Source organism: Aulostomus chinensis, chromosome 23, assembly GCF_037954235.1.
Source record: "Aulostomus chinensis isolate RoL2024-O1b breed Wild chromosome 23, RoL_Achi_v1.0, whole genome shotgun sequence".
Lineage (NCBI taxonomy): Eukaryota > Metazoa > Chordata > Actinopteri > Syngnathiformes > Aulostomidae > Aulostomus > Aulostomus chinensis.
Window position 1 is genome coordinate 22,347,627 of NC_141342.1, and position 27,917 is coordinate 22,375,543.

General features: G+C 48.8%; 1 protein-coding gene across 1 annotated transcript; it reads right to left on the reverse strand.

Annotated features, from left to right (window-relative positions):
* Positions 1 to 1,828: 1,828 nt before the first annotated feature.
* On the reverse strand, positions 1,829 to 26,898 carry wnt3 (wingless-type MMTV integration site family, member 3). Its single transcript, XM_086196455.1, has 4 exons — positions 26,583 to 26,898; positions 11,337 to 11,578; positions 7,543 to 7,808; positions 1,829 to 4,327 (listed from the first exon to the last, which is right to left on the reverse strand). Exons 1-4 carry the CDS (start codon positions 26,660 to 26,662, stop codon positions 3,848 to 3,850), a joined length of 1,068 nt encoding a protein of 355 aa, XP_086052581.1. The 5' UTR covers positions 26,663 to 26,898; the 3' UTR covers positions 1,829 to 3,847.
* Positions 26,899 to 27,917: the final 1,019 nt, after the last annotated feature.

Sequence of the window (27,917 nt, forward strand, 5' to 3'; positions counted from 1 at the left end):
TGTTGAAGACGAGGGTTGATGTCTGGGAGCGCTCAGCTGGACGTACAGTAACGTGTGTGTGTGTGTGTGTGTATATATACACTGTATGTGTGTGTGTGTATATACACTGTATGTGTATATATACACTGTATGTGTGTGTGTGTATATACACTGTGTGTGTGTATATATAATATGTGTGTATGTATATATATATATATATATATATATATATATATATATATATATACACATAAGTGTATATAGTATACGTGTGTATATATACACACATATATACATGTGTGTGTATATTATGTGTGTATATACACACATGTATATATGTGTATATATACACATGTATATATGTGTATATAGTATACGTGTATATATACACACAACATATACACACATATATATAGACATATGTATACACGTACATTTTTATATTTTATATATATATATATATATATATATATATATATATATATATATATATATATATATATATATATATATATATATATATATACACACACGCGCGCGCGTGTATATACAGACCTCACACACACTGTGTGTGGTGTGTGTGAGGTTTGATGATGAGAGCAGCACCAACACGACCACGTGTGTCCCTAACAGCTGTACACATCTGTAATCGGATCATTCCGCCCTCCTAAAGGTCTCGTGGTGTCGTTTCCCTGCTTGTCTCACCTTTTTACTTCTCAATAAACGAATGCTCTCACTAATAATCGACACTTGAGGCTCCCCTTGAGAACCACAGACTCAGGACCCGTTTTTAGGGAGACTGATGAGATCCCGCGGTCATGAAAAACCTGGGAAGACAAGAATGGTGACAACTGTTTCGAGGGTTCAATCATCTTAGTTCAAAAAGAGGAGATAACTACTGATGGACTTGATCACATGTTCATGTCGTATAAAACCATGTGACCGTCGCTCACTCTTGGGGTTTCAAGCTGCTGTGATATTAGAAGAATCTAATAAAAAGTTGCACTCCGACTCCAGGTTATAACGATACTGCTGCTACTAGTAATGATGATAATAAGGTGTTAAAGTACTCCTAATTATGAGAAAGTCTCTTTCAGGATGGACTGATTCGATTTTGGAGGTCAAAGGTCACTGCTCACACCTATTTGAAGAATTCCCACGCTAATTCACCCAGTTTCCTCTCTTGGGAAATATTGAAGTGAAGATGTTTGACATCTTGAAGATCAAAAGTCAGCTTCAGAGTCCCGGTGGTACTGAGTGAGTTGTTGAGGGAATTCTGATGAGCTCAGTGTTCGTGAAAGAGCTGTCGTTCAAACTTGATCCAGGAACGAAGGCGTGACGGCCGCAGTCGTGCGAGCGCGGGGAGCTGCTCCGCTGGAGTCGACGCGTCGAACGAGAAATGAGGCTCTTGACTCCCTAAAAAACTCAGTATGGAAGAAAACCTGCTCGATTTAATTTGGTCTCCTGTGAGGTCATCTTGGGGCGGAGCTGAAGCTCACGCCTCCCACCCTCTACCGTTCGTTATGCTAAGCTAACTAGCATGGGCCTCAGCTCAATGGACGAGGAGAGACTTTCTCTGCCGTGTCTTTAAGAACAGGTCTCAGTGGGACCAGGTGGTTGTCAGGTGTCTCACCTGTCACCTCTGAATGTCTGAGTGCATGTGGCGCAGAATCAAAGGGCTGAGACAAGTTTGTTCTTCAAATATATAATCTTAGTTCAGTCATACAGATATATACATTGTATAATAAATAATATTTATAAAAACATTTACGATTATAAAATAAAAAGGGAATTATTCACTTTAAAACATTTGTACAAAACTTTGGATATAGCGGGGGGGGGGCGGGAACTGAACGCCAGAAGTCCTCGGTAGGCGGCGGTGTCGGGGAGGACGTCAGGGCTAAGCTATGTCACACAGGAGGGGACGGCCTACACACTAGTTCAGTTGTTGAATATAATTAATAGGAAGCAGGCGGGACTGTTAGGACATGTTGTGGAAGCCTCCTCGCAGTTCGTTCCACCGCCATGAAGAGCCAGCCCGCCATCCATCCGTCCCTTTTCCATCCTCCCTCCAGCGCCGCAGCTGGCTTTGCCACTGGCAGCCATTATGACTCATCCATCTTGTCTTGACGTCTACCGACGTTGTTCTGCGTGTGTTGCAGTTACAATGAAGTGAGGTCAGCTGGCACGCAGCCGCGCGGGCGCTGATCTGAGCGGCAGCAGGCGAGGAGCTGAGCTCGAGTCGGTTACAGTCTAGATTTTGTTCATTAACATGGAAGCCGACAGCGTTTGAGGTCTGCTGAAGTTCATGATTCAACTTCAGCTGAGTCTCCTCATGTCGTCGCGTCCTCATCTGTCCTTTCGCTTCACACACAAATCTACTAATGACCGCATCGACGCGTGAAGCTCAGATTTCTCCCAACGGTCGCGCCGCTCTTAGCATCGGAGCTCCTGGGACTCCACTCCTGGTGCTGAGGAGAACGGTTCTCACCTACGTTGTAGAACCATTTTGAGTGGAACAATGCTGAAGTCCTGAAACACCAAACCAGAGTTAGAGCAGACTAATTAGGTCAGACCACACGTTTGAATAATTGGTTTATATTTTCACGTCACTGACTTGTTGGTCCAGGCCCCCCCGTGGCCACGGAGAGACAGAAATCCATAATTAGTGGTCCCAAGATTTCGCTGTTCCCATAATTTCAATAAATCATGGCCGTGATTTGTAACTTGTTTCCACAGTTAATTTGTGGCCTTGAGATACAACGTCTCACAATTTGATTTATTTGCGGGCACAAACTCTTAACTTGTCCCCACAAATTATTCATTAGAAGGTATTTTTTTCCTCACATTTCGATTTATTAATGGCCACGAGAAATAACTTGTTCCCACAACTTAATCAAAATGTGGAAACCCGTACTATTTGTGGCCCTCTCTCTGGCTGCTCCAAAAACATGGGGCGAAAAAAAAGATTTGTTCTGAATTGTCATTTTTGATTTGTAGTTTTTAATTGGAAGTGAAATAAATACCAGGAGCTTTTATCAAAGTATGTGAGAGGGCATTTTCACCGTTAGCCGGCCACTCTGGTCGTTCGTGGAAATCAAGTGATTCACGTGGGTGGCGCTGTGTCGCAGGTCGTCACTCACGAGAGCTGCCAACAGCAGCCAGACAACAGCAGACGTGGAGTTTGTGTATCTGAATAGTGCATATATTTGTGTGGGGGGAGCACGCTTGTTCATGCCGCCGCCTGTAGTCTCGCCCACTGGCGATGAGTCGGATCAGCAGGGCGCTCGCGAGCGTAGATCCTCCAGACGTTCCGGTTGACTGGTGCAGCAGAGTCAGTAGTACTTTACACGCCGCGGCACCTCCGATGCCTGCATGCAGGGTTCAGTTCAGTTCAGTAGTCGATGGTTTCCTGGGGCAGTTCATCGTCACCATGGTAACGACAGAGAGGTTGGTTTAGTTGAAACAACAAAACAGTTAGCCAGCAGACTGGCCGGAGAGGTGAGGTGTTAGGAGATGCTCTTGTTCAAAAGCAAAAGAGTTTGTTTACTGCATTAATCGCACAGGTACAAAAATGTTACTGTACATGCCACAGACATGTTGGCATGGAGGGGAAAATAAATAAAGACGGGGGCAGGTGAGGGGCGGGGCAGTGCTGCAGGGGCGGAGCCAGCGGCAAGCAGAGCAGGTCAACACAGGACACAATCTGGTCAGAAGGTACAAGTTGTGGTTTGTAAGAAGAGTGGAGGGTTTTTACAGAGATGTAGGTGTGTGTGTGTGTGTGTGTGTGTGTGTGAGAGAGAGAAGCAGGAGGTGGCGAGGGTTTGGGCAGCACTTGTAGTCCAACAGTCTGAGAGCGGCCGCCCCCTCACTTGCATGTGTGCACGTCATACACGCGCACACACTCCTGACAGCTGACATAGCAGCACCAGTGGAAGATGCAGTGACACTTCTCCTTGCGCTTCTCAGTCCGAGTGTTGTGGCCGCGGCCGCAGCACAGCAGGTCACAGCCCTCGATGCCGTGTGATGACACGTTGCAAACACGGTCACGCGTCCCGAAGGATCCAGTTTCCTGGTTGGGCTCACAGAAGTTGGGCGAGCCTTCGTAGTAGACCAGGTCTCGCTCAGTGGGGTGTTTGAAGAACGCATATTTGACTCGCAGCGTCTCCACCCAGCCGCGGGACTCGCGGTGCTTCTCCACCACCATCTCCGAGGCGCTGTCATACTTGTCCTTCAGGTAGTCACCCAGCATGCGGAAGTCTGGCTGCGCCCACCAGCACGTCTTCACCTCGCAGCTTCCTGACAGGCCGTGACATTTACAGCGCAGGTGCATGTGGTCCAGGATGGTCTGGGGGGTACAGAGAGGGAACGTTTAGAACCATGTTCTTATGTTGTAGAACACAACGCTCACAGATCTGAAGCTCGGGTTAACTGAACTTTATTGTGGGAGTTTGACCAAAAGCCTGTTGGCTCTGAGAAGAGAGAACAGGATATTCTGCATAGAGAACGCGTTCTCGAGCTCGATAACTGTGTTCTCTATTCAGGCAGGTCTGCTGGCCATCTGCCTCCATAACATGATCTTTTTAAACAAATGGGGCAAAATTCCAAAACACACTTTCAGGTGTTTATTTTAGTTCACATTTCTGTTTTGGACATTAATATGAACCCCCCCCCCCCCGGTTGAACACACCGACTCTGGTTCTGCTCAAGGTTTGGAGAACTTCCTCACTGTAAGTGCTCACTGACAGAGGAATTATTGGGTTTCTGTAAATGCATAAAGAGCGTAAATGTGCCCTCCAAAAGCTGCTGTCATGGACCACATTCACACGGCGGCCACGCTCCTCGTATGTGAATCTGGCAAGCTATGGTCATTTCAACACACCCTGGTTGAAGAGCAACTGGAAACAATAGAGAGTAAAAATCTGGAGGGACCTCAGGAGGCGTGGCAAGGTAAGACATCATATCTGATCAAACCTTAGCTCACTGTAGCCCACAGCTAACGTTAGTGTCCAGCCACTTCCTAGCTAACGGTACTGTTCATAACATGATAGCACAGGAGGCTAGTAAGCTAATGCTATGTGACGTTATACATATTTGGTTTTAATGTTCATGCAGATTTTATCCAACATTAAAGAATGTGATCAAGTACTTTTCTATGTATTCCCTTACATTCCAGTAGACATGGACTCATCCACAGTTTTTCAGATCTGTTAAGACTGGACTGGTGCATGGATCATCACCATTGTCCCGATAACAGCTCTGTGAATGGTGTCATAACCAAGACCTGACCCTGATAACTCTGGTTTCCGTTTACTTCTCAAGCAAATTTCTAAGCAAAAGAAAATTTTGAACAAAATTTGAAATGCTTAGTAGAGGTGGTGGAGCAGTGGTCCTCACTGTGGCCCCCCATCAAGAAGGTTGTGGGTGGAGCAGTGGTCCTCCCTGTGGCCCCCAGCAAGAAGGTTGAGGGTGGAGCCCCGGCTGCAGCACGGGGTCTTTCTGGGTGAGTCTCCATGTTCTCCCTGTTCCTGCTGGGTTCTCTCTGGTACTCCAGCTTCCTCCACAGTCCAAAGACATCAAGAGGGACCAGGTTAATCCAGACTCTAAATTGACCGTAGGCGTGGCTGGGAGAGCCAATGGTTGTCTGTCTCTATGTGTTGGCCCTGCGATGGACTGGTGACCTGTCCAGGGGGAAGGCTGCTGGGATAGGCTCCACCCCCACCACCCTCAACAGGAGGAGAGGGGGAAGATGGATGGAGGGATGGAAATGCACAGTAGTTTCCATTGACTGGTCTACAGCAAGTAACCGAGGCTACATAATGCTGTCAGAAGATGGCGGTCTCGTAACAACCAGCGCTGAAGAAGAATAGTCTTGGCTGTCTTCCCATGAAAAATGTAAAGAGGTATCCCAAAGTTTGGTACTATCCAGGAGGGCGGCGGCGCAAACAGCTGGTCAGTTCTTTGAGGGTAAGATTCTTGAACAATTCTATCTCCTGTTTTGCTCATTTACTCTCTGTAAAACGTCAGAACCACAGTTTCCATCAACCTTCACTCGTGCGTCACTTCATGAGCATCAAGTTTGGAAACACCTCTATGGTCGACTGTGGATTTCTTTATCCAGTGTGTTTCAAGAAGTCAACACTACAAATGAATTCAATTAGTACTTCATTTTTTTCAGAAGAAAATCGAAAGGTGCTTATTGTGTCTTCTTGTTGCCATGGTAACTGCTGTCAATTACAGGAGACAACTTGTCAAAGCCTACAGGTGAGTATTCGATACCCACAGTAGAGGTGGTGGCGTATCGTGTTTGTGTCAATAAATCAGAGGGGATCCTTTGATGAGGTCACTGGCTGCCACCGAGCAGGATCTGGTAGGATTTTGGGATCAGAGCATTACAAGGAATCCAGCGATGCAGGCGAAGCAAACCAGCAAAGACTCGCAGAGCAGCCAAGAAAAACAAGAGTCATGCAGCTGTGAAGTGCAGCCGCTAATTCCCTCTGAAGTCACTGGCTCGCATCATGCTGCCGCGGGCCACGCTTTACCTTTATGTTTTCATTTTGTTGTGCTTTAATTTAACATCTATATTTAGCTGCAGAATTCCCCGAACTTAGGTGGAAGGCAGGTGGCACCGCTGCATGGGCTGGTGACATCACGCTGAGTTTGTCGTGCCAGTGCTGCGTCCCAGAGGCCCTCGGGGCTAAATAATGGAGCGTGAGAGGGTGGTGAGACGAGCAGGAATGCCTCCTGACAGCACGGCTGCTCACTTGGCTACAGCTCCTGTGGTCTCTCTGGCGGCTCCCGTGAGCTCCATCAAAGAGCCAGCTTGTTACCATGTGGTCCCTCCGTTTGCCCCTCAGCCAGCAGCTGGAGAGGCCGGCAGTGACAGCAGCCGCTGATGGTTTAAGTCGGAGCCGACTTCTTCCTTTTCCCCCTCAAGTCACTCGGGTTATTTGACAGTCAGGGAATTTTACATCGGGATGCAGGACACGAACAGTGGAGCGCTGGAGGAAGGGTGCTGCTCCAATCAGTAATTAGCCAGTCAGTCAAAGTCAGAGCTCGCTTTCAGGTGACTCTGAAATATGCAGAGACCAAATCCCTGCCTGTCACAGGAACAATTAGTAATCCCAAATAATCATCTGCTCTGGGTGAATCACGGCTGATTATCATCTCAGTTGGAACTCTTCCTTCATCGACATGGCTCCTGCCACCGTGACACGTTCATCCATCCTCTACCGGTCAGTCCTGCAGAAATGATCCTGCAACAATTAAATCTGGAGAGGGAAGTCTTGTACGAATGCATCCAGAAGGACAAACTGCACAGCCACGCTCACCCGACTGGAGAAGGCCTCCCCAGCACAGGACAATGACGGGTCTGTATTTACAGGTGTGTTCCCTCAAAGGTTCAGTAATGCTCTTTAAGGGGCCAGAAGGTTGAAGCAAACCCCTGAATTAGATTCCAAAATACTGCAAAGAGTCTTGACAGAAGAGTGTTACAGCATCTTGTGCTTTAGCTTAAACGTCGCAATGACACCGGGATGATTAAACAAGGCTCCGTGTGTTTACCGTGCGTCCTGCTTCATTGTTGTGGCGGTTCATTGCAGAGCGAGCGTCTGGTCGGTTCTCCCTGGCGTCTGCAAACTCCCTGGACACGAGCACCCCGAACTCAGCATCTTCACTGCAGCCGCCCCATTTCCAGCCCTCCCCAGGGGGTCCCTTGTGGTGGGAATCGCAACCGCACATGGTGGATGTGCCCTCGGCACAGGATCGCGTCACGGCAAAGGCGACGCCAGCTGAAGCTATAGCGTGGACAAACGCAGACTCTCTGGTTGCTGCGAGAGACAGATGGAAACAGACAAGCAGGCAGAGAGGAGAAGAGGGAGATCGGGAGTGTGTCAATCGTGTTAAACATGGTCAAGAGCAACGTTTACGGCAGCAAACATCCAGACGGAGGCACGGAGAGGGAGCTGCTCTGAGGAGCTCGCGTTAGGGTTTAACTCACAGTCTTCATTTATAGTCGCAGAGCTGCAGGCTGATGTTCTGTATGTGGATGGAGGGCAGAGGACAGAAGCATGAGCCAGCACTTCTACTCAGGTGAACCCCAAGGAACCTGCACTAACGGCCAATTACTACAGGAGGGGAGGGGCCTCACAATAACGGGCATCACCTCGTGAACGTCCACTAACAGACTCACAGCTCTCACATTTCGTCTCAATCACGTCCGCCTAGAAGAATGCTCACCCCTGCTGTCCTCCATAGTGACGCAACCGGCGGACGCTTCAGACCCGAGAGCTGCTGCTGGGTTCTCACCTGCTCACCTCAACCACAGCGAGACGAACAGGGGACGAGTTCTAATTCTACTGAGCTTAAGGACAACGGTGGCAGCTCCGACTGCGCCCCCGTGTATAGCATTCAGACTTGTGAGTCTACATTTGAAACAGCGCGACTGTCAGAAGCACAGTTATTTTTATGTATCTCCACTTCTGTGTATGTAAATACGAACCTCGTCACTGACAAGGAAGAAGCCTGCAGTGACCTCAGCCCTTTGTGGTCGTGTCAGGAGGCCCAGCACTTGGTGGGATCTCGGTGACTTCCTGTCATCCCTGAGGTGTGCTGCTCTGCATCTGGATAGTGTTTCAAGAATGTTGTCACCCCCCCGTCACCCATCCACCCGTCACCGCTCGGAGCCCAGGGCCTTCAGGTGAAACTGAGCCGTGTGTCGGCCTGTTTCTTTTTTACTCTGAGGGATGAAGTTACGCCTCCTTTGAAGGCAACAGCTTATTATGTAACCAGACACCATTGTTTCACAATCACAGCACACTTACCGCAGCTCAGCCATTACACACCGCCAGTTCTCTTACACACACAGAAACCAGCACACACCCCCTCGTACCGGCCTCGGGATTCAAGACCATGGCCAGCTTCAGCAAAGCTGCATGATCTGAATTTTGATATTTCTATCAACACAACCAGAGAATCAAACCTGGCTTTTGTAGACCAAAAAGGCTACAAAAGCCAGAAATTCCCTGGCAATTTTTCTGCCATTGAGGCCTTCAAGGCCCAATCAGAGCACTTTAAAAGCCACAGACGATGCTGGCTAATGTTTGGCTGGAGGCAAGTCAGAGTCTCCCAACCTGGACGAGAGCCGGCGACATTCGAAAATACCTGCTGTTGAATATGAAAATCACCGAAGCAGGATGTTTCTCTTGGAAAGAACTGGTGGCATTTTGGGTCTTGATTTCTGACAATTCTGTGCGAGTGCACGCCGATATTTCTCAAGGTTAAATGTCACATAGATAATTGATGTTGTGAAACACTGAACATCCCACCAGCACTCGCCGTTTTTACGCTATTATTCTTTCCTCATCCACTGTTGGTCACTAAGGTCTGGCGTTCGTCTGCTAAACTCCAAAGATAAACCTGATAATTGCTTCGTCCGATTACAACCTCTTTGGTTTAGTTCGTTTGGAAAAAAGAGAGCGCAGTTGAACATTGATTATTAATAAATTAAAAGGGAAAAAAGCTTGGTCAGGGATGAAAAGATGTTTACCCCAGATGTAGCAGGCGTTTATTCCATCTGTAGTCCTTCAGCACACGACAATACAAATACAACAAAGTGATCACGGGGTCATTCGGATGAAGGCTGTCAGGACTGCTCTTTCTGTGGCAGCTTTTTGTTCCTAACCCAACCAATATCAGTCCATGTTCAACGGCCACAACACCCAGAAAGAAGCGGCCATTTGCAGCCAGCTTCCAGCAGTAACGGTGAAGTTGGGCACCTTGGTCATGAATTCAGCGTGTCTGCGTTCACATTGTTCGGTCTGTTCATGTTTGAACACAGACTAGAGCCACGAGTAAAAATGGAACCATGGAAGCGCTGTCACTATCTGTTCTGCTGGTTTTTCGTTTGCCGTCAGTTTACCTTGATTTCGGGCGGAACAGGCACACCCCTGGAAAAGAACAATGCCTTAAAAAACAGAGCAGCGACTCTTTTTACTCACAACAGGAGAAGGGGCTCAGATCTGTGCTTGTTTGCCTGGACAGCACCTTCTCATGTTCAGACCCATGCTCATGCCTGCCCGCCTCACTGGGCCCTCCACAACATGAGCCTGTGAGCCCCGGAGCTGCGGCTGTTCGCCAAGGCTACCGCTGCTGCTGCTACTACCTGCTGGGCCCATCAATCCGCCTTTGTTTCCCTTGTGTCACACTGTATTATCGACACAAAGGGCCCAGCGACTCGCGCCCCCACAGCCCCGCTCTGCCCGGAGCTGGCAATCCCTAAACTCCCTAACTCCCCCCTGCGCTCCCCTCTCCCTCCAGCCATCCCTCCGCCAACACCCTGAGCTGAAATCCCATACACCACCACCCACCACAGGACCTCAACCCCCCACTTCCTCCAGGCATGGACCAACAGCACCAGCACGGCCAGCTGAAGGTGGCTGCTGGTTGGTAGCGCTGCCTTCACTAAACTTTTCTATTCATGGCTCTTAAAGTGCGACGCTCCTCTTCCTTTCCTTCCTTCGCTTCCCTATCACAAAGTGCACACCCGGGCTCGGATGGGAGAGATCCCCTTTCAGCCTGTTTTCATGACAGAGTCAAAAGGGCGTGTGAATGGGGCGTCCGTGGGAGCTGGACTGTGTGAGGCGCGCACTGGTCTTCATGCACAGTAGGGGTTGAGCGGAGCCCCCCGGCCCTTTTCTATTGCCTGTAATCTCATTTGGCCTCCCTTCTCCTTTTTATTTGACTGAGGAGCTTGGACTGCTCACGCTGCCCAGATCCTTCGCCTCTGACACACAAGCTGATTCATTTCCAATCAGCAACCTCACAAATGTCTACCTTTATATGGAGGCCCTGAACGGGACACCTGTTCCTATTGTTTCCCTCCATCAGGTTTAAAAACAGTAACCTATCTAACCATTAGTATTCTGCATTGAGGCGACTGGATGCCGTCAGTGTTTCACTCGTATGTGACAGGTCTCGTTGACAGATTTACTGCACTGACCCTCTTTCATGTACGAGACTGTAAACACATTTGGGAAACCAAGAAAGCTGCTGACCCCGAAGACAAACGTGGCCGTTAAAGATGGATGAATAATGTGTCGGTGCTTGTACCGGAGCTCATTTCTCACCACAGCCAGGAAAGGTGTATATTATTGTAACTGCCCTAGTTAGTCGTTTGTCAGCCAAAGAACAGGCAGTGCTCAGCCTCAGGCGGCAAACTCCGCTAAATGCTACAGGTTTTGTAACAGCTTGCTGTAGCTTTACTCTTTACAGCAGGGTGGGTCCCTCAGATCGTCACTTATTTCATGTAGTAATACTCAGATACATGTCTAAGTATTCCAAAAGATTAACTTGTGTACCTTTATCTAGCACCGGGCCAAAGATGGCCAGGTTGTCCTTGATGGTGGTACAGTTCCATCGGCGGCCCCTAAACTGGTGCTGGCATTCCTGGATCCCCAGCTTGACGCCCTCAGCAACACTGGGCATGATCTCAATGTAGTTGCGACAGAAGCGCAGCTGCTTGGGCACCAGGCCGGGGATGGAACCACACAGGATGGGCTGAGAACCCAGAGATGAGTACTGCTGCCCGAGAGCCAGGGACCTGCAGACACAGAACGGGGAAGCATCATTTGGCAAAGACAGGAGACTGGGAATGAAGAAAACTACAACATGGAAGGGTGATAACAGGAAGCTGGCATCACTGCAAATTAGAGCAAACAGAATCAAAGTCAGCCTGGGCTTTTGCCGAGTATTGGACCGAACCCATGAAATGTTGTTGCTGACTTTATAATGGTAAACAGACATTTATACGGGGCGGCCCGGGGGAGCAGTGGTCATCAAGAAGGTTGTGGGTGGAGCCCCGGCTGCAGCACGGGGTCTTTCTGTGTGAGTCTCCATGTTCTCCCTGTTCCTGCTGGGTTCTCTCTGGTACTCCAGCTTCCTCCACAGTCCAAAGACATCAAGAGGGACCAGGTTAATCCAGACTCTAAATTGACCGTAGGCGTGGCTGGGAGAGCCAATGGTTGTCTGTCTCTATGTGTTGGCCCTGCCATGGACTGGTGACCTGTCCAGGGGGAAGGCTGCTGGGATAGGCTCCACCCCCACCACCCTGAACAGGAGGAGAGGGAGAACATGGATGGATGGATGATGGAGGGATGGATGATGGATGGATGGATGGATGGATGGAAGGATGGGTGGAGGGATGGATGGGTGGGTGGACATTTGTATAAACCTTTGCTACCTTCGCACAAGTCAAAGCACTTTGTCATGTCGATCTCATTCTCTCCCACTGATGGGAAGAATTCAGTATCTTGCTCAAGGACACTTGACAGGGTTCCCGGGGGGAGCAAGGATTGGACCAGCAACATTTGGTTACCACCGCCATGCCATCTCCAATTTTTGTCCTCCACTTTGGACTTTTTAAGCCCTCAAGGAGTTATAAATATCACTCAGGCTTCTTTCCCTGTCTGCGAGACTAAATTGAGGGTTTAAAAAAATGCCTGTATGAATAAATTCCTCCCTACAAACCCTTCCTGAATGAGGCCTAAAGAGCTGAACTGCATTTGGACAGCTGACCTAGGAGGAAGCTCCTGGTCTCAATATCCTCATTGAAATGAGCATTTCTTACAGTCACGTCCTCGTCAAACGGGTTCTCCCAATGCTCACACAGCTCATCGCCACCAGGTAATTCTCTGTATTTATATGGCGTTTGTGTCCGTTGCAACATTCCTGAGCCAAGGGGATGCGTTCTCACTTTAGCCAGCTGGGCCGCTGACTCCCTGTTAGCCATCTGCTAACTGAAATCATGGAATCACACAGCCCATTTCATAAAGTCTGTGTGGTGCTCGAAACAATTCCTGCATCGTCGTATGTCTCAGAAGAAAGGAGAAGGTAAAAGCCAGCTCTTTTCATTCCTGTCTGACAGACGCCCGACGTACCTCCACAAATCCATATGCAAGTATGATTTCACCAAGTCTGTCTTTTCCTGTAAAAACAAAGCATTTGATGACTCATCCTCGTTTGGGGCGTGGACTAATAATGTCCTAACGAATCGTGTGATTTTGATGCCCCCACCTGTCATGTGGAGCAGCTGTCTGCTCCCGTAACATTTGGAAAGTTTAAGGACAGAAGCGATTAATTATTTTATCCACATTCGTTAGCAGTGCGCTAACTGGAAGTAGCGTTCGGTCCATGTTCGTTCTCCCATCATGTCATCCATGTTCTTCATTAATGTGAACAGCCATTAACAACCATGGCATGTTCCTCCTTCACCTTGTTACCACAGGAAACATAAGTATGGTCCCAACTGGTGGAATGAACTTCCCAACTCCATGCGACCCTCAGAGCTCCTTCCTACCTTTGAGACCTTTGAAGGCTCAACAGTCCAGGGAACACGAGGCCCTCAAACCTGAGCCGCCTCCTCCTGGTCCTCAGGTGAGAACAAGTCAGGAGGTCTGAGACCGGCTCTTTGGGAACACTCAGCACTGACAATGTTTGATACAGAATGTGTTGAGCATTGAAGATATTGTTGATGTCGAATCACTGGTTGTGGTAAAATTATAAGAAAAAGAAACTGTTATATCTTCTGCCACTGGATGGCAGCACCTGTGGTCAATCAAACCCCAGGAAGCACTTTGTCTACTTCCTAAGGTTCCTCCCTCCAGTCTAAACTCTTGCTTGTGTTGTACGTCGCTTTGGAGAAAAGCGTCTGCCAGATGAAACTGTAGAATTGTAGATACGGGGAAACAAATAACACTGACTTCATTGCCACGAGGCTTTAAAACACAAACAGGAAACATCAAAACCAATATGTTCCACCATCTACAATCTACTGCAAGATGAAGTATTTCAGGCTGTTGCAGTATTGATACTCACTCCTGATATTCTGCCATTTGCTGTCACACGTCCACGGGCGGCGGTGCTGAACCTGCTCCACCGGAGGAGACGCTAATACATCTTAGCGTTAGCCGCTCTGACACCACAGTCAGACTTCAGGGTTTCATTGACTTTTCTGTGTAAAGTAGTTTATTCTAGCAGCTCCTGTTTATTTAGTCTCTGGCAAGCGAATACGCCTCCTTCAGGTTAGCAATTCAAGCTGTTAGTGCTGACCTCAGATCTGCTGATCGAACAGATCATGAGGTGAGAAAAGCCCCTGAGTCACCGTCAAACACATGAAGCACCTGCGTGTGCAGTTCCACCTTTAATTTGTGGTTTTCCTTTAGAATCGATGAGTGACAGCGGTTCATCTCGCTGGTGACGGACAGATGTACACGTGTCTCACCAGATGTGCCACGCCACGATGAGACGGCTAGAAACCATTATAGTTTCATTCAAGTAATTAATTTTAATTGCTTTCAATTTCTCTTGGAAAAAATGAGAGAGAGAGACGGCATGTTTGCCGGGTCTGTGTTTTAACACGCTTTCGTGATGACAAGCTGAAACAAAACTGCTCCTGCAGAAGCTCCCGGTCTACTGACTCAGGTTCCTTGTTTATTTATGTCTGTGGAGGAAACAAACCAGGGTTGGCAGGTCGGCGTTCGTAGTTGAGCGACAGATGTGTGTGGGAGGAGCCTCACCAGTGTCGCGGAGTCTGAGCCGACAACATGGCGCTGGAGGCCATGAAAGGATCCCGGGGAACAATCGACACTGATCAGATCATAGCGCCACTCAGGATGACCTCAGGACCCCCGCAGGGCGCAACCCAATCACAGCAGCTCCTGACAGATGAGCGCTGTGTCGAGCCCCACCCCAACACACAAGTCAACCATTGAAGCCATGGGGAAGAAAATAGACCCTCAGTACCTTCGCATTTTAGACTATTTATAACTTGACTTGCACTTTCGTCTTTGAAGGAAATCAAGTTTTGTTTTCTCTCGTGTGGAAGTGCAGAAGTGAAAATGTCAGTAAAGCAAATCTTGAGCTTTGCTTTCTGCACACAGCCTCCACCTCCCAGAATCCCCTGCACATCTCAGGTGAGCGCCGTTGGAGCGGCTTGCCTTGAAGGGTGAATGGCGTCAACAATGTTGGTGCGGGGCAAACGCAGTAACACCAAGTTAGTTTGTCATGGCACTGATGTGTGTGATAAATGGATCTGCCTCAAAATGTAAGCGGCTCCTCTTGGCCCGCGACACCTCCCACCAGGTTTGCTCAAAATCAGTCTGCCGACAGACAAATAGACAAACTCACAAATTCCATCACAATCAGTGGTTTGGATTTTACAGTAAATTTTGATGGCATCGACAACATCAAATTTCTACAAATGAACTTTGTGGCCTTTATGCTGTGCACCAGATTACAGTTTCATCAGGATGAAAAAGTGCGGTTTGGTTCACTTTTCTGTCTGGATCATATAGATAAAGGGACACGCCCACTTTTAGGGAAAGTATCCTATTGTCCATCCATTATTTTTCTCACATACTTGTGTTATATTTATATTCGGTTTCTCTTGCACAGAAGTCACTTTCATTTCACTGCCACTGTACCTGTACATTTAGGCATGTGACAAATAAAATCTTGAATCTTGAACCGTCCTCAGAGACAGAAAAGAGGACACACCCCCTCCTTTAGTGAGCTGAGACCCAGGCTAGTTAGCTTAGCACAGTGACTGGTAGTGGGTGGGAAGTGTTAGCGTAGCTGCGTCTCTGCCTGCATTAATATCAGGAGGGTTGTGTAACCTTGGTGATGAATACCAGTTTAACATGAGGAGACGTTGTAGTGGTAGAATCAGACACGTAGCCGGAACTACTTTCCTGACTGGGTGCAGTGATTTGACGCAGCACCTCCAAAGCTCCACTGGAACTTGGGTCAACAGAACCAAAGGTTTGTTGAGGACTAGAAGAGCGACTGCTGCTACTGATGATGAGGAGGAGGAGGAGGAGGATTCCTGCTGGACACTCCAGCATCCTGGACCTGAGCTAGCTGATGCTAACACTTCCACCCACTACCAGCCATTGGGCTAAGCTAACTAGGTTGGAACTGAGCGAGCTGATGCTAACACTTCCACCCACTACCAGCCATTGGGCTAAGATAACTAGCCTGGACCTGAGCTAGCTGATGCTAACACTTCCACCCACTACCAGCCATTGGGCTAAGCTAACTAGCCTGGACCTGAGCTAGCTGATGCTAACACTTCCCACCCACTACCAGCCATTGGGCTAAGCTAACTAGCTTGGGCCTGAGCTAGCTGATGCTGACACTTCCCGCCCACTACCAGCCATTGGGCTAAGCTAACTAGCCTGGACCTGAGCTAGCTGATGCTGACACTTCCCGCCCACTACCAGCCATTGGGCTAAGCTAACTAGCCTGGACCTGAGCTAGCTGATGCTGACACTTCCCACCCACTAGCAGCCATTGGGCTAAGCTAACCAGCCTGGACCTGAGCTAGCTGATGCTAACACTTCCCGCCCACTACCAGCCATTGGGCTAAGCTAACTAGCCTGGACCTGAGCTAGCTGATGCTGACACTTCCCGCCCACTACCAGCCATTGGGCTAAGCTTGGCCCAGGCTGGGCTTTTGCCTAGTATTGGACCGAACACAGGAAATGTTGTTACTGACTTTATAATGGTAAACAGACATTTATACAGGGCGGCACGGTGGAGCAGTGGTCCTCCCTGTGGCCCCCAGCAAGAAGGTTGTGGGTGGAGCCCCGGCTGCAGCACGGGGTCTTTCTGGGTGAGTCTCCATGTTCTCCCTGTTCCTGCTGGGTTCTCTCTGGTACTCCAGCTTCCTCCACAGTCCAAAGACATCAAGAGGGACCAGGTTAATCCAGACTCTAAATTGACCGTAGGCATGGCTGGGAGAGCCAATGGTTGTCTGTCTCTATGTGTTGGCCCTGCCATGGACTGGTGACCTGTCCAGGGGGAAGGCTGCTGGGATAGGCTCCACCCCCACCACCCTCAACAGGAGGAGAGGGAGAACATGGAGGGAGGGATGGGTGATGGATTTTTCTAAGCTTAGTGAGGGTTTGCAGGTGTTTCTTTCATTAAAAATCCTTTAACAATTTAAATGAAATTTTCAAATTTTTCTTTTGATAAATGTCACTGTGCAGGTCCATTAAGGTGACATCATCAGATATGAGCCACTGATTTTGTTGGTTTGACTGTTCTGACACAACAAACTCATGTTGCCTACAGTTACATAAACTAATCTCATATCAGTTAAAGTCAAATTTGGTTGGGCGTCTCAGTCATTTTGTCGAGTTCCTCAGTCTCTGCTCCAGTTCTACATGAGCTCACCTGCCACCAACGCCGCCTTGTTCAAGTGTTGCTGACTTCATACGTCTGGTGACTAACGACCTTAATTATACCGTCTGCTAGTGGGGTTACTGCCCATTAATCTCTCAGTGGTGGGACAGACGCGAGCAGCCTGAGTCCCAACAACACCAGTCAGCAAACCACCAGGAGGATTCAGTCCTCGTCAGAGACGTGTGCGTTCAGACCAGCAGCGTCTATACGTCAGGTCAACTCAGCTGATCACCTGCCAATCAGACATGCTGACTTAGCCAATAAAATTTGGATTTCTGATCGAATCAATTAACGAACCACACAGGACTCTGTGGTGGTGGTAGCATGTTTAGGTGCCATGCGGCAGATCTGCCAGACATTTTGTCTTCTCCTGCCGTGGATGTGCTCTGCTTGATCTGCATGGACAGAAGAGATGAAGGCATATCTTTTTGGCTTGGTGCTAACGAGAGTCTTATCCTGGGGGGTTTGAGGCGAACCATGCCGACAGACGTGCATGCAGACGCACGCATGTAGACCACATGTGTGCCATGCTGATCCGGCTGCTTTGCTTCACTTCTGGGAAGCTGAGCGACGTGCCTCAACCGAGCAGCCGGCACAGAGACCTCCGCCGAGGCAGGATGCCGGGAGAATCTGCTGCAGGGGATGAGACACAGCAGCGAGGGGCAGGGTTTGGCAGGTGCAGGCCCAGGCAGGTCTGCGTAGGGCCTCCTCTGGCCCGGGGGGGTTAACTGCCTGGTTGGGGGTTTTCTCAGTGTCTTAACGGGGATGATGTGAAAGTACGACGGGCCGCTGCAAACCACAGACATGAAGCAGAGGAAACAAAGGGATTCCACCACACACCTCACTGACAACTGGATGGATGCTATCAAGACTGTCAATAAAAACATTGGCGGTAACGGCAAGCCCTCGCTGAGCTCCGCGGAGAGAAACGTGATGCAGCAGCAGCAGTGGTTCACGTGGTCATGTGACCCGGAGGATGCCGCTACCTTGGGAGGTCTGTAGCTGAGGAGCTGGGTTTTGTGTCCAGAGGCACCAGAAGCCTCCATTGACCCTCTGAACCTGAAGGCCAGAACATGATATTTGACCGCAGCACCTCAGGTCCTAAGGCCATGACATAAACGTGAAGTTTAAGACCAGCACCCAGGTTGACCTGACTATCAACAACCCCAGCGCAGCTGATCGCCCAAGTGAATTTAAATGATTGAGAGTAGGTTCCTTCTCAGGTCCTGGCCTTGACCTTCATGTCCTGCATCTTGGAAAATGGGATACTGCTCAAATTTGAATTTACACTCAGTCCATCAAGAATCTGGACATCAGTCTGGAGCTCATCCGCTCAGCTGCGGGCTTGTCGGTGCTCAGGTCACAGTTAAAGCTACAGGCAGTGACGAGGATGCTAAGAGCACTTCCTGCCTCCTCCAGGCGCTCGAGAACACACACTTCCTGTATGTGTTGTTGCTGTACATCAGGTGAAGACAGCACAGTCATGTGATGTGTGTTCCAAACTTACTTCCTGTAACCACCAGGTGGCGCAATGACTGATTCAGTTTAAAGATCTGTTCATGTCACTCAGTTCCCACAGCTTCCTGTTGTGTGGTCACATATTAAACTGGCCGCCTCCTCGCCACATCCTCTGCTGGACTGGGGTGATGCCTCGGACCTTCCCTTTGTGGTCACATTTTGAGACTTCTGGAATATTTCCAAAGCTGTACTCTAATTTTACTTTGGATTTACTATCAGTTCCATGACACCTGGTGGAGGGGCGGGGCTTGGCCTGAGGAACATTCCAGAAGCATAATTTTTATTTTATTTATTTACTTCACATGGACCAACTCTGACTGGGGGACACGTGGCCTGACGCCCCCCCCCCCCCCAACCCCCAAAACAAGTCAGACTTTTTGCTGAGAACTGGTGGGTTTAGTTATTTCTCAGGAAAACTCTAATAATATCTCTGTATGTCGTATCAGGTGGTGAAAGTTTATGGAAGAGGGAGTGGCCTCTGTGCACTTTTAATTTTCCAGTTTTGATTTGAATCTCATTAAAATCCTTCAGCTCTTCAAAATGAAGTTCTAACTTGTGTAACTGGTGCTTGTTGGAAGCTGCAGGAGTCAGTTGGGGGTTTGTGTGGGTTCAGTTCTGGCTGCAGGTTCAGTAAAATGCCGTAGCGGCTGTTGACGATGGGTGCCAGTCGTTCTTAGCCGTGTCTGAACAAGTTAACTTATTTCATTAAAGAGAAATTAATAACGTTAGCTTTTGCTGGGTTGCAGCCTGAGGCCTCGAGTCCCACGTGAGTTCTGTGACTTCTTGTGCAGGAATATTGTTTGCATTAAACTCTCGTCTACCTCGTCTTCACCTCTATATGTTGACGCCGCAGCTCAACTTGTCGGATTTGCCTGCAGGACACGTTGTTGCTAAATGAAGCCTTGGCGGTGCAGGCTGAGATGAGCGCTGAAAACATCAGAATCCTATTTAGAAATCCCACAGCAAAGTCCGCCGAGAGATAACGACACTAGAAAGAGAATAAGTGGGCCAAGGAAAGTTGAGGGCTGCGCCCGAGGATGGGACTTTTCCTGGTGGAGGCTGGAATGCAAAGCTGTGTTTTGTTGTCTTCGCTTTTTCTTTGGCACACTTTTGATTTGTAGTCCAACAGCTTCTGGCTGATCAGATAAAAAATGACAGGACCCCTGAAAAATGTTCCAACCTGTTCTCTCTTCTTCTGCCTCCCCTCCTCTCGTCTCTCTGCAGACTTGAGTGAGTGTGGAGTTGGGACATGGAGGCCCTGCAGTCACAAAAGTGGAGACGCAAGGAGGGAAACTGGAAGGGCTGTAAACTTGTGAACCTGCCAGTCAGGATGCGAAGGCGAGCAGCAGTGGCAACTCTGGAGAGACTGGAGGCTCGGTGTCTTCAGGTGGACACGACATGTTGTCTCAGAGGACAGAGCATGTCTGAGTCTCTGGGGAGGAAGAGCTCATTGTTCCTGCCTCTGCTCATTAGTGGCGGGCTGCTGGCGCTGCTGCTTGGGTTGTCAGCAGTAACGCGCACTGTCAAATCGAAACTCGTAACGGATCGTCTGGAATTTGAACTGCGTCAAAGTTCTGAACTGCTGCCGGTGGTGAGGTGCTGGTTAAAGGGTTGGAAACCACCATGTGTTCATCAGTCAGACGTGAGACGTCTTGAGCTCACTAAGAGGTCTCCCTCCTCCATCACTCCTGAGTGACTCCAGGCTGCAGGAAGAACCAGCCACGTAGATTTAGCTTGAAGCTAACAGAGACTGATGCTAACAGCAGCTACACTGTCCAGGAACGTCTGGTCACCACCTCTCCAGGGGGTCTGGTAATCCAGGCCTCCTTGATCCAGACGGAGGATCAGGGATCCACCAACACCTGAACTGGAGACCAGAACAACCTAAAACTGGCTGGTCAGACTGCAGTACCATAAACACCTGGCAATACTGTTGACCGGTACTAGTCCTAGTACTGTTTCCATCATCGTATTTTCATGCAGTTCAAAATGTCCTATCAGAAAAGAATGATGGAGAGACCCAATGAAAACTCCCTCAGTTCCACAAAAAGCTTTTTCACTCACTTGAGGAGGTTTTGCCTTTTTTCAAAAATATGCAAATGATGTGAACCTGTTTCCTTGTCGTGAATCTTTAAGTCATGTGACTGACCAGCTGATATTCTTAACTGGTCCTCAAACAGCAGCAGCATGGCTGACATGAGATGGTACAATTACAACTGGTCCAAGTGAAAGAAATTCCTCAAGACCTCAAAAAACTTTCTGGTAGATTTACGAGAACTTTTTCTAGTTTTGCCATTTCCATCAAACTTCTCTCCGTCAAAACTTCAAACCACTCAAAAATACACGTCCGCTTCTGTTACTTGTTCGTCTAACGGCGTTCCTCTAACAGCCACTGCAGGCTTCTTTGGGTTCTTCTGTTGGCTGGTTGATCAGCTGACCTGTGTGTCAGAACCCTTTGCTTATAATTAACCTACATAACAGTCACACAGGTGAGATCAGCGTGTGTGTGTGTGTGTGTGTGTGTGTGTGTGTGTGTGTGTGTGTGTGTGTGTGTGTGAATGACGTCTTGGCCTCTGGCCGTGGCTGTTTTCCCTTTGAGGACCATCCTGGCCTGTGTTTTCGTGCAGCTAATAGCTGAGCACTGGAGGACTTTGTCATTTCCTACATGACCACATCTCACATGTCCTTTGATTTGGGGGTGGGGGGGATTAGGACGCGCCCTCACCTTTTTCAAATACCACTCTCCTTTGAACCTCTCACCTAGGCTGGCTGGATGACGTCATCCCAGACCAGCAGGTTGATGGAGGACTGGCCTGTTAAAGGACATTCTTCAACATCAACATCAGTTCACACGGTGGCCAAGACCAACTCAGATGAACTGCTTATCTGAATTGTGTTGCAAATCAAGAAAACCACAAAGGCATTAACTGAAAACACAAACACGAAACCACAACACACAAAGTCTGACATTAGAAGTGAGCAACAACAGATGCTGCTAATGTAACTGTCAGGTTGTTCCCTTCTCACTCATGGGAACGGAAACATTTTCATTCGTTCTGCCCAAAAGAGCATTACGGGGTGTTTTTGTAGTCCAGCAAAAAGTTAGTTATGAGGTATTTTTGCAGTCCAGCTAACGGAAGCCTATGAAGGAGCTGAACCAGGGTCACATGACTTCAAGGTCACCACCACGAAGCTTCAGGCTTCTTGTGTTCCCCCTGATGACCTTTCATGACCTCCATGACCTCTGTAGGCTCCTCTAGACTCTTGTTAGCAACCCAGGTTTTTAAGACTCCACCACTCCAACATCCACCAGTCTGGTGTTTACTGGTGGATCTGATGTAGAACTGAACCTCCACCATCCACCGGTCTGATGTTTACTGGTGGATCTGATATAGAACTGAACCTCCACCATCCACCGGTCTGGTGTTTACTGGTGGATCTGATGTAGAACTCAACCGCCGACATCCACCGGTCTGGTGTTTAGAGGTGGATCTGATGTAGAACTGACCCTCCAACACCCACCAGTCTGGTGTTTACTGGTGGATCTGACGTAGAACTGAACCTCCACCATCCACCGGTCTGGTGTTTACTGGTGGATCTGATGTAGAACTGAGCCTCTGACATCCACCGGTCTGGTGTTTACTGGTGGATCTGATGTAGAACTCAACCGCCGACATCCACAGGTCTGGTGTTTACTGGTGGATCTGATGTAGAACTGAACCTCCACCATCCACCGGTCTGGTGTTTACTGGTGGATCTGATGTAGAACTGAGCCTCCGACATCCACCGGTCTGGTGTTTACTGGTGGATCTGATGTAGAACTCAACCTCCGACATCCACCGGTCTGGTGGATCTGACGTAGAATTGAACCTCCGACATCCACTGGTCTGGTGTTTACTGGTGAATCTGATGTAGAACTGAACCTCCACCATCCACCGGTCCGGTGTTTACTGGTGGATCTGATGTAGAACTGAACCGCCGACATCCACTGGTCTGGTGTTTAGAGGTGGATCTGATGTAGAACTGAACCTCCGACATCCACAGGTCTGGTGTTTACTGGTGGATCTGATGTAGAACTGAACCTCCGACATCCACTGGTCTGGTGTTTAGTGGTGGATCTGATGTAGAACTGAACCTCTGACATCCACTGGTCTGGTGTTTACTGGTGGATCTGATGTAGAACTGAACCTCCCCCATCCACCGGTCTGGTGTTTAGTGGTGGATCTGATGTAGAACTGAACCTCCGACATCCACCGTTCTGGTGTTTACTGGTGGATCTGATGTAGAACTGAACCTCTGACATCCACCGGTCTGGTGTTTAGTGGTTGATCTGATGTAGAACTGAACCTCCACCATCCACCAGTCTGGTGTTTAATGGTGGATCTGATGTAGAACTGAACCTCCACCATCCACCAGTCTGGTGTTTACTGGTGGATCTGATGTAGAACTGAACCTCCACCATCCACCGGTCTGGTATTTACTGGTGGATCTGATGTAGACCTGAACCTCCACCATCCACCGGTCTGGTGTTTAGTGGTGGATCTGATGTAGACCTGAACCTCCACCATCCACCGGTCTGGTGTTTAGTGGTGGATCTGATGTAGACCTGAACCTCCACCATCCACCGGTCTGGTGTTTAGTGGTGGATCTGATGTAGAACTGAACCTCCACCATCCACCAGTCTGGTGTTTACTGGTGGATCTGATGTAGAACTGAACCTCCACCATCCACCGGTCTGGTGTTTACTGGTGGATCTGATGTAGAACTGAACCTCCACCATCCACCGGTCTGGTGTTTACTGGTGGATCTGATGTAGAACTGAACCTCCACCATCCACCGGTCTGGTGTTTAGTGGTGGATCTGATGTAGAACTGAACCTCCACCATCCACCGGTCTGGTGTTTACTGGTGGATCTGATGTAGAACTGAACCTCCACCATCCACCGGTCTGGTGTTTACTGGTGGATCTGAGGTAGAACTGAACCTCCACCATCCACCGGTCTGGTGTTTAGTGGTGGATCTGAGGTAGAACTGAACCTCCACCATCCACCGGTCTGGTGTTTACTGGTGGATCTGAGGTAGAACTGAACCTTTTGATTTCAAGTTGTAGTGGATGTGTTGTAGTCAGTAACGTTTCTGCATTCTGGTCTCACAACGATTCTGTGTCAGGGCCACTGAAGTTCTGTTCCTGTCATACGTGTATTCAAGGACGCATGAATCTCTGAGGTCAGATCTCCTCCTTGACCCCGGCCCGACCAGCTTCATTCTTCTGGTTTCTCCTGCTTGTCCAGCTCAACACCCTTAATCGGATTTTGTGGCATTAAGAGTCATTTAAGTGATCTTTGCTGTGTGTGTGTGTGTGTGTGTGTGTGGGGGGGGGGGGTCACAGTGAGATCATGACATTCCTGAGACCCAGAGATGCTCGTGAGACTCGGGTTCTGCATCTTAGCAGCTCAGGTTGAACTGACGCAGTAGTTTGGTAAAGCCAGTTAGCTTTGAATGTCAGCAGCTCTGTTACAGAAATGCATTCAGGATGCTGAGACGCCTGAGTTGCTGTCGATGGCGGTTGGGATTCACCTGAGAGAAAAACTCTTGTGGTGATCTGTAAAGGAACGACATGCGCTGTCAGAGGTCAGTGACATCTTCAGTGAATGGCGTGATGGCCTTTTGGAATCAACATGTCACTACTCTCTGGACCTGTTCTCTCTACCCAGCTTTCACACTGCGCGCGTGTGTGTGTGTGTGTTTTGTCTTGTCTTGCAGCAGCTGTGATGAGAGCACAGGATCAGCATCGTTTGATTTAAACATTTTGTGGCTGGGCGGCGTGATATGACACCGCTCATCACGGCGCAGCGCTCCCCGGCTGGTCTTGAAGGAAACTCAGCTGAGGTAATTCCTCGCTGAAATCGACTGTCATCATTCACTTCCAACCGCTGGTGTTTACGTAAGAACCCAGAGACACTGCAGGCTGACAGACGGGATCAAGATGATATAAAAGTCGTAGATGAGTTCAACCACACGCGCTGATAAATGACCAACCACACTCTCCTTCAGTCCGCAGCTTCACGGTCTTAAACCTTGATATTTCTTGATAATTACAGACAGATGAAAAGGTGAAACCAAACACACTCATACGTCCAATTTATTTTCAAACCAAAGGGAGGAATGGTGTTGTCAGATTATTGGACGGAGACACGCTGGGACCTGCGGATTATTTGGGGCCACAACATGGCCGTAAACTGTCATGAATTCCCTCCAACCTTCATTTTGCCCATTTAGGACAAAACTGCGTTCCTCGACATTCTTGCATTTCAAGAGGGGAATTCAGAGCCCGCCTGCCTCTCCAAACGCAGCTCATTAGCTTCTCTACTGCGCCTCGTTCGTTCATGCATATGTGCATATCACTGCAGTTATTTATGCTCTGTTGTGTTTTCAACACCCCATCTTGTAGCAGCGCGGCTGCCAGGCAGGCAGGGAGACTTCCCTCCAGCTCGTCCCGTCTCAGCAGGAGAATTTATGACCAAGTCATGGCCCCTGAGAGGAGCGGCCTGGACCCTCGCTGAAACCCGCCGCCCTCTGGTTCCACACACCAACTCACTCTGTACGTTTCGACGCTGGCGGGTGATGCCGCTGACCGCTTCTCACCCGCACCCGCTTCTCAGCATCTGCCTGCTCACCTGGAGCGACGCCCCCCACCCCCACCCCCTCAGCTCAGCCTGCACTGCAGAATCTGGAGGTGGTGGGGGGCTTTGTTGAAGCTCGAACTTTACACCCGCGTCATGTAAGCTGCAGAACAGCTGCAGGTAATTCTCAGAGAGAATCCCGGCTCTTTGTCACTGAGGCTGCTGCTGCGCGTCCTGGCTGCCATTAACACTTCAGCCCAGCGGCCTGCGAGCTTGGCAGCCGCCGCTCTGTAAATGAAACCAGAAGATGCTCGCGGTTTGGACGCCACCACGGTGGGACCACATGCTAGCTGGGCTACTAAAAGTGCAGTAGCTCTGACAAGTATTGTTTGCTGAGCCAAAAGAGCTTCGTCAAATATCTCAAAAATAGATGTTACAAAGGAGCTGTGAGGTCAGCTGCATGTAGCTGAATCAGTAATGAGATCAACCTCTAGATTTCAGTTGCTGCTGCCAACAGCCTTCTGAGATAATTTGACAAAGAATAAAACCCCGCGGCACCTAAACATATTGTCTCCTGATAAATCCGTGGTGGAGCGGCGGGATTGTGGTCCAAAAAGATATGCTGAACTGCTTCTTCAATTGAATTGCAGCTGATGCCCCACGGCGCCGCATATTCGTACGGTTTTTAAAATTTGTAAAACTTGTCATTGCACACAAAAACCTGCAAAACAGTTCAGCTCTTGGCATGTTGGAGGCTGATTGTAGAGCACAATGGCCAACGCAGTCCTGTGTGTCACATGGTTTACATCCCAGAAGGATCCGGTCGTGTTTCAGGACAGACTGATGGTCTTTGAGGAGGTTCGTTGTCATTGTCCTTCAACGGCTTCCTCTGTTCATGTCAGAGCGCCTGATCTTAATGACTTCAATGTTCTCACACACAGTCAACATGGCAGCCACTTTTTCCTCTCAAACTGAATTCATATTTAATGAGACAAACTAAAAGCATCTCTTTTGCATCACAACATCCAGCATCATGATAAATGGACCTGCATGTGGAGGGGAAAAGAATGGCGAGCCTTTTCCGTTACACGAGTGTTTGAGGTTAAGATTCTTTGGACTGGGCCGGAGAACATTTTTCCACCACTGAAAGTGCACGTTCTGCCCTCTCAGAAATGACCAGAAAGAGTGTGTGGAGGGTGTGATGCTGAAAGATTGTACTCACCACCAGATGGGATAGCCTCCAAGCACCCGCGAGCCGGACAACCACACACACATCAAATATCCAATCAGATACAAATCCATGAGGTTAGCCTCGGCGTGTGAGAGGGTGACGGGATCAATAACTTCCAGTAGGAAATAGAGAAGAGTTTCCAGGAGCTTTGGGGCAGCTTGATTGTTGAATGGGAGGAAAATTGAAATGATATTCAAAAGATCTTGGTCCTCTTCTCTGAGTCGGGCCAGGAAAGTGTCTGTGTCTCCTGGTAGTTTAGAGAATAAGTGTCTCCTGCTCCTACCCGTCCTCTCCTTCCCTCCCTCTCTCTGAGCTTCTTCCCTAAGGTAGATATCTTTTTCTCTCTCTCTCTCTCTACTTTTTCTCCCTCAGGATGCCTCATCCACAGGCCCAATATTAAGGGGGGGGGGCGGGGGAGAATGAGGTTTGGAGATGTCAGCTGGCAAGCCAATCACAGAAGATGGCCTTAGGTTACGAAAAAAAAATTATTATTCGTTCCCATCTGTCAATCACACGCCACCCCCTGGTAATGTGGAAAAGAAAGGGAAGAGTGAAAAGAGGGAGGGAGGGGAATGAGAGAGGGAGGGACACATGAAGAAGGTAAAGTGGCGAGAGGAAGGTGGCGAACCGCTTCTCCTGCGATCACATGACATGTTGATTTTGAGGGGTTGCGCCCTGACTAATTGATCCGTACGTGTCAACACAGGCGCAATCTGTACCCCGGACGGGACGTATACAGTGAATTTTCTGAATTGTTGTCGGCCCATCCCAGCGGGGGACATGAAAGAGGACACAATAAAGCCATAAAGTGTTGGTGGCTGGGCCAGGCATGCAGCGCCGCCGAGCTGCAGCGGCCCACAGGCAACACATTTAACATCAACACTATTGTCATTCTGATGGGCTGCAGGCGGGGGGGTCGAGAGTGAAGGCAGAGGGTGGGACATTTGTGATGGATAGCCTCAAGTATTTGATTCCCATAGAAGGAAACTGATCAGGATGAATACAAACAAGATACCCGGCCAAGATCAAACGCAGAGCAGATTAGGATCTAGTTAAGAGTTTAGTCTCAAAGGATTAACAGTCGTCACGGAAAGAATGACCTGAAACCAGTAATGACGGGGTTTGTCACCATAAATATCAGACTTGATGTTGAATAAAAAGTGAGGCTCTGAAGTTTCTTCACTCGAGTCGACCGACCAGATTTTTACCTCAGAAGGCTGTGATCAGATTATAGTTCCGAATTACCAGGTTTGGTATCGACATCAGAGTTATTTTGAACTATTACCTCCATGGCGATCAACCAACAAGTACGACATTTTCATGGAT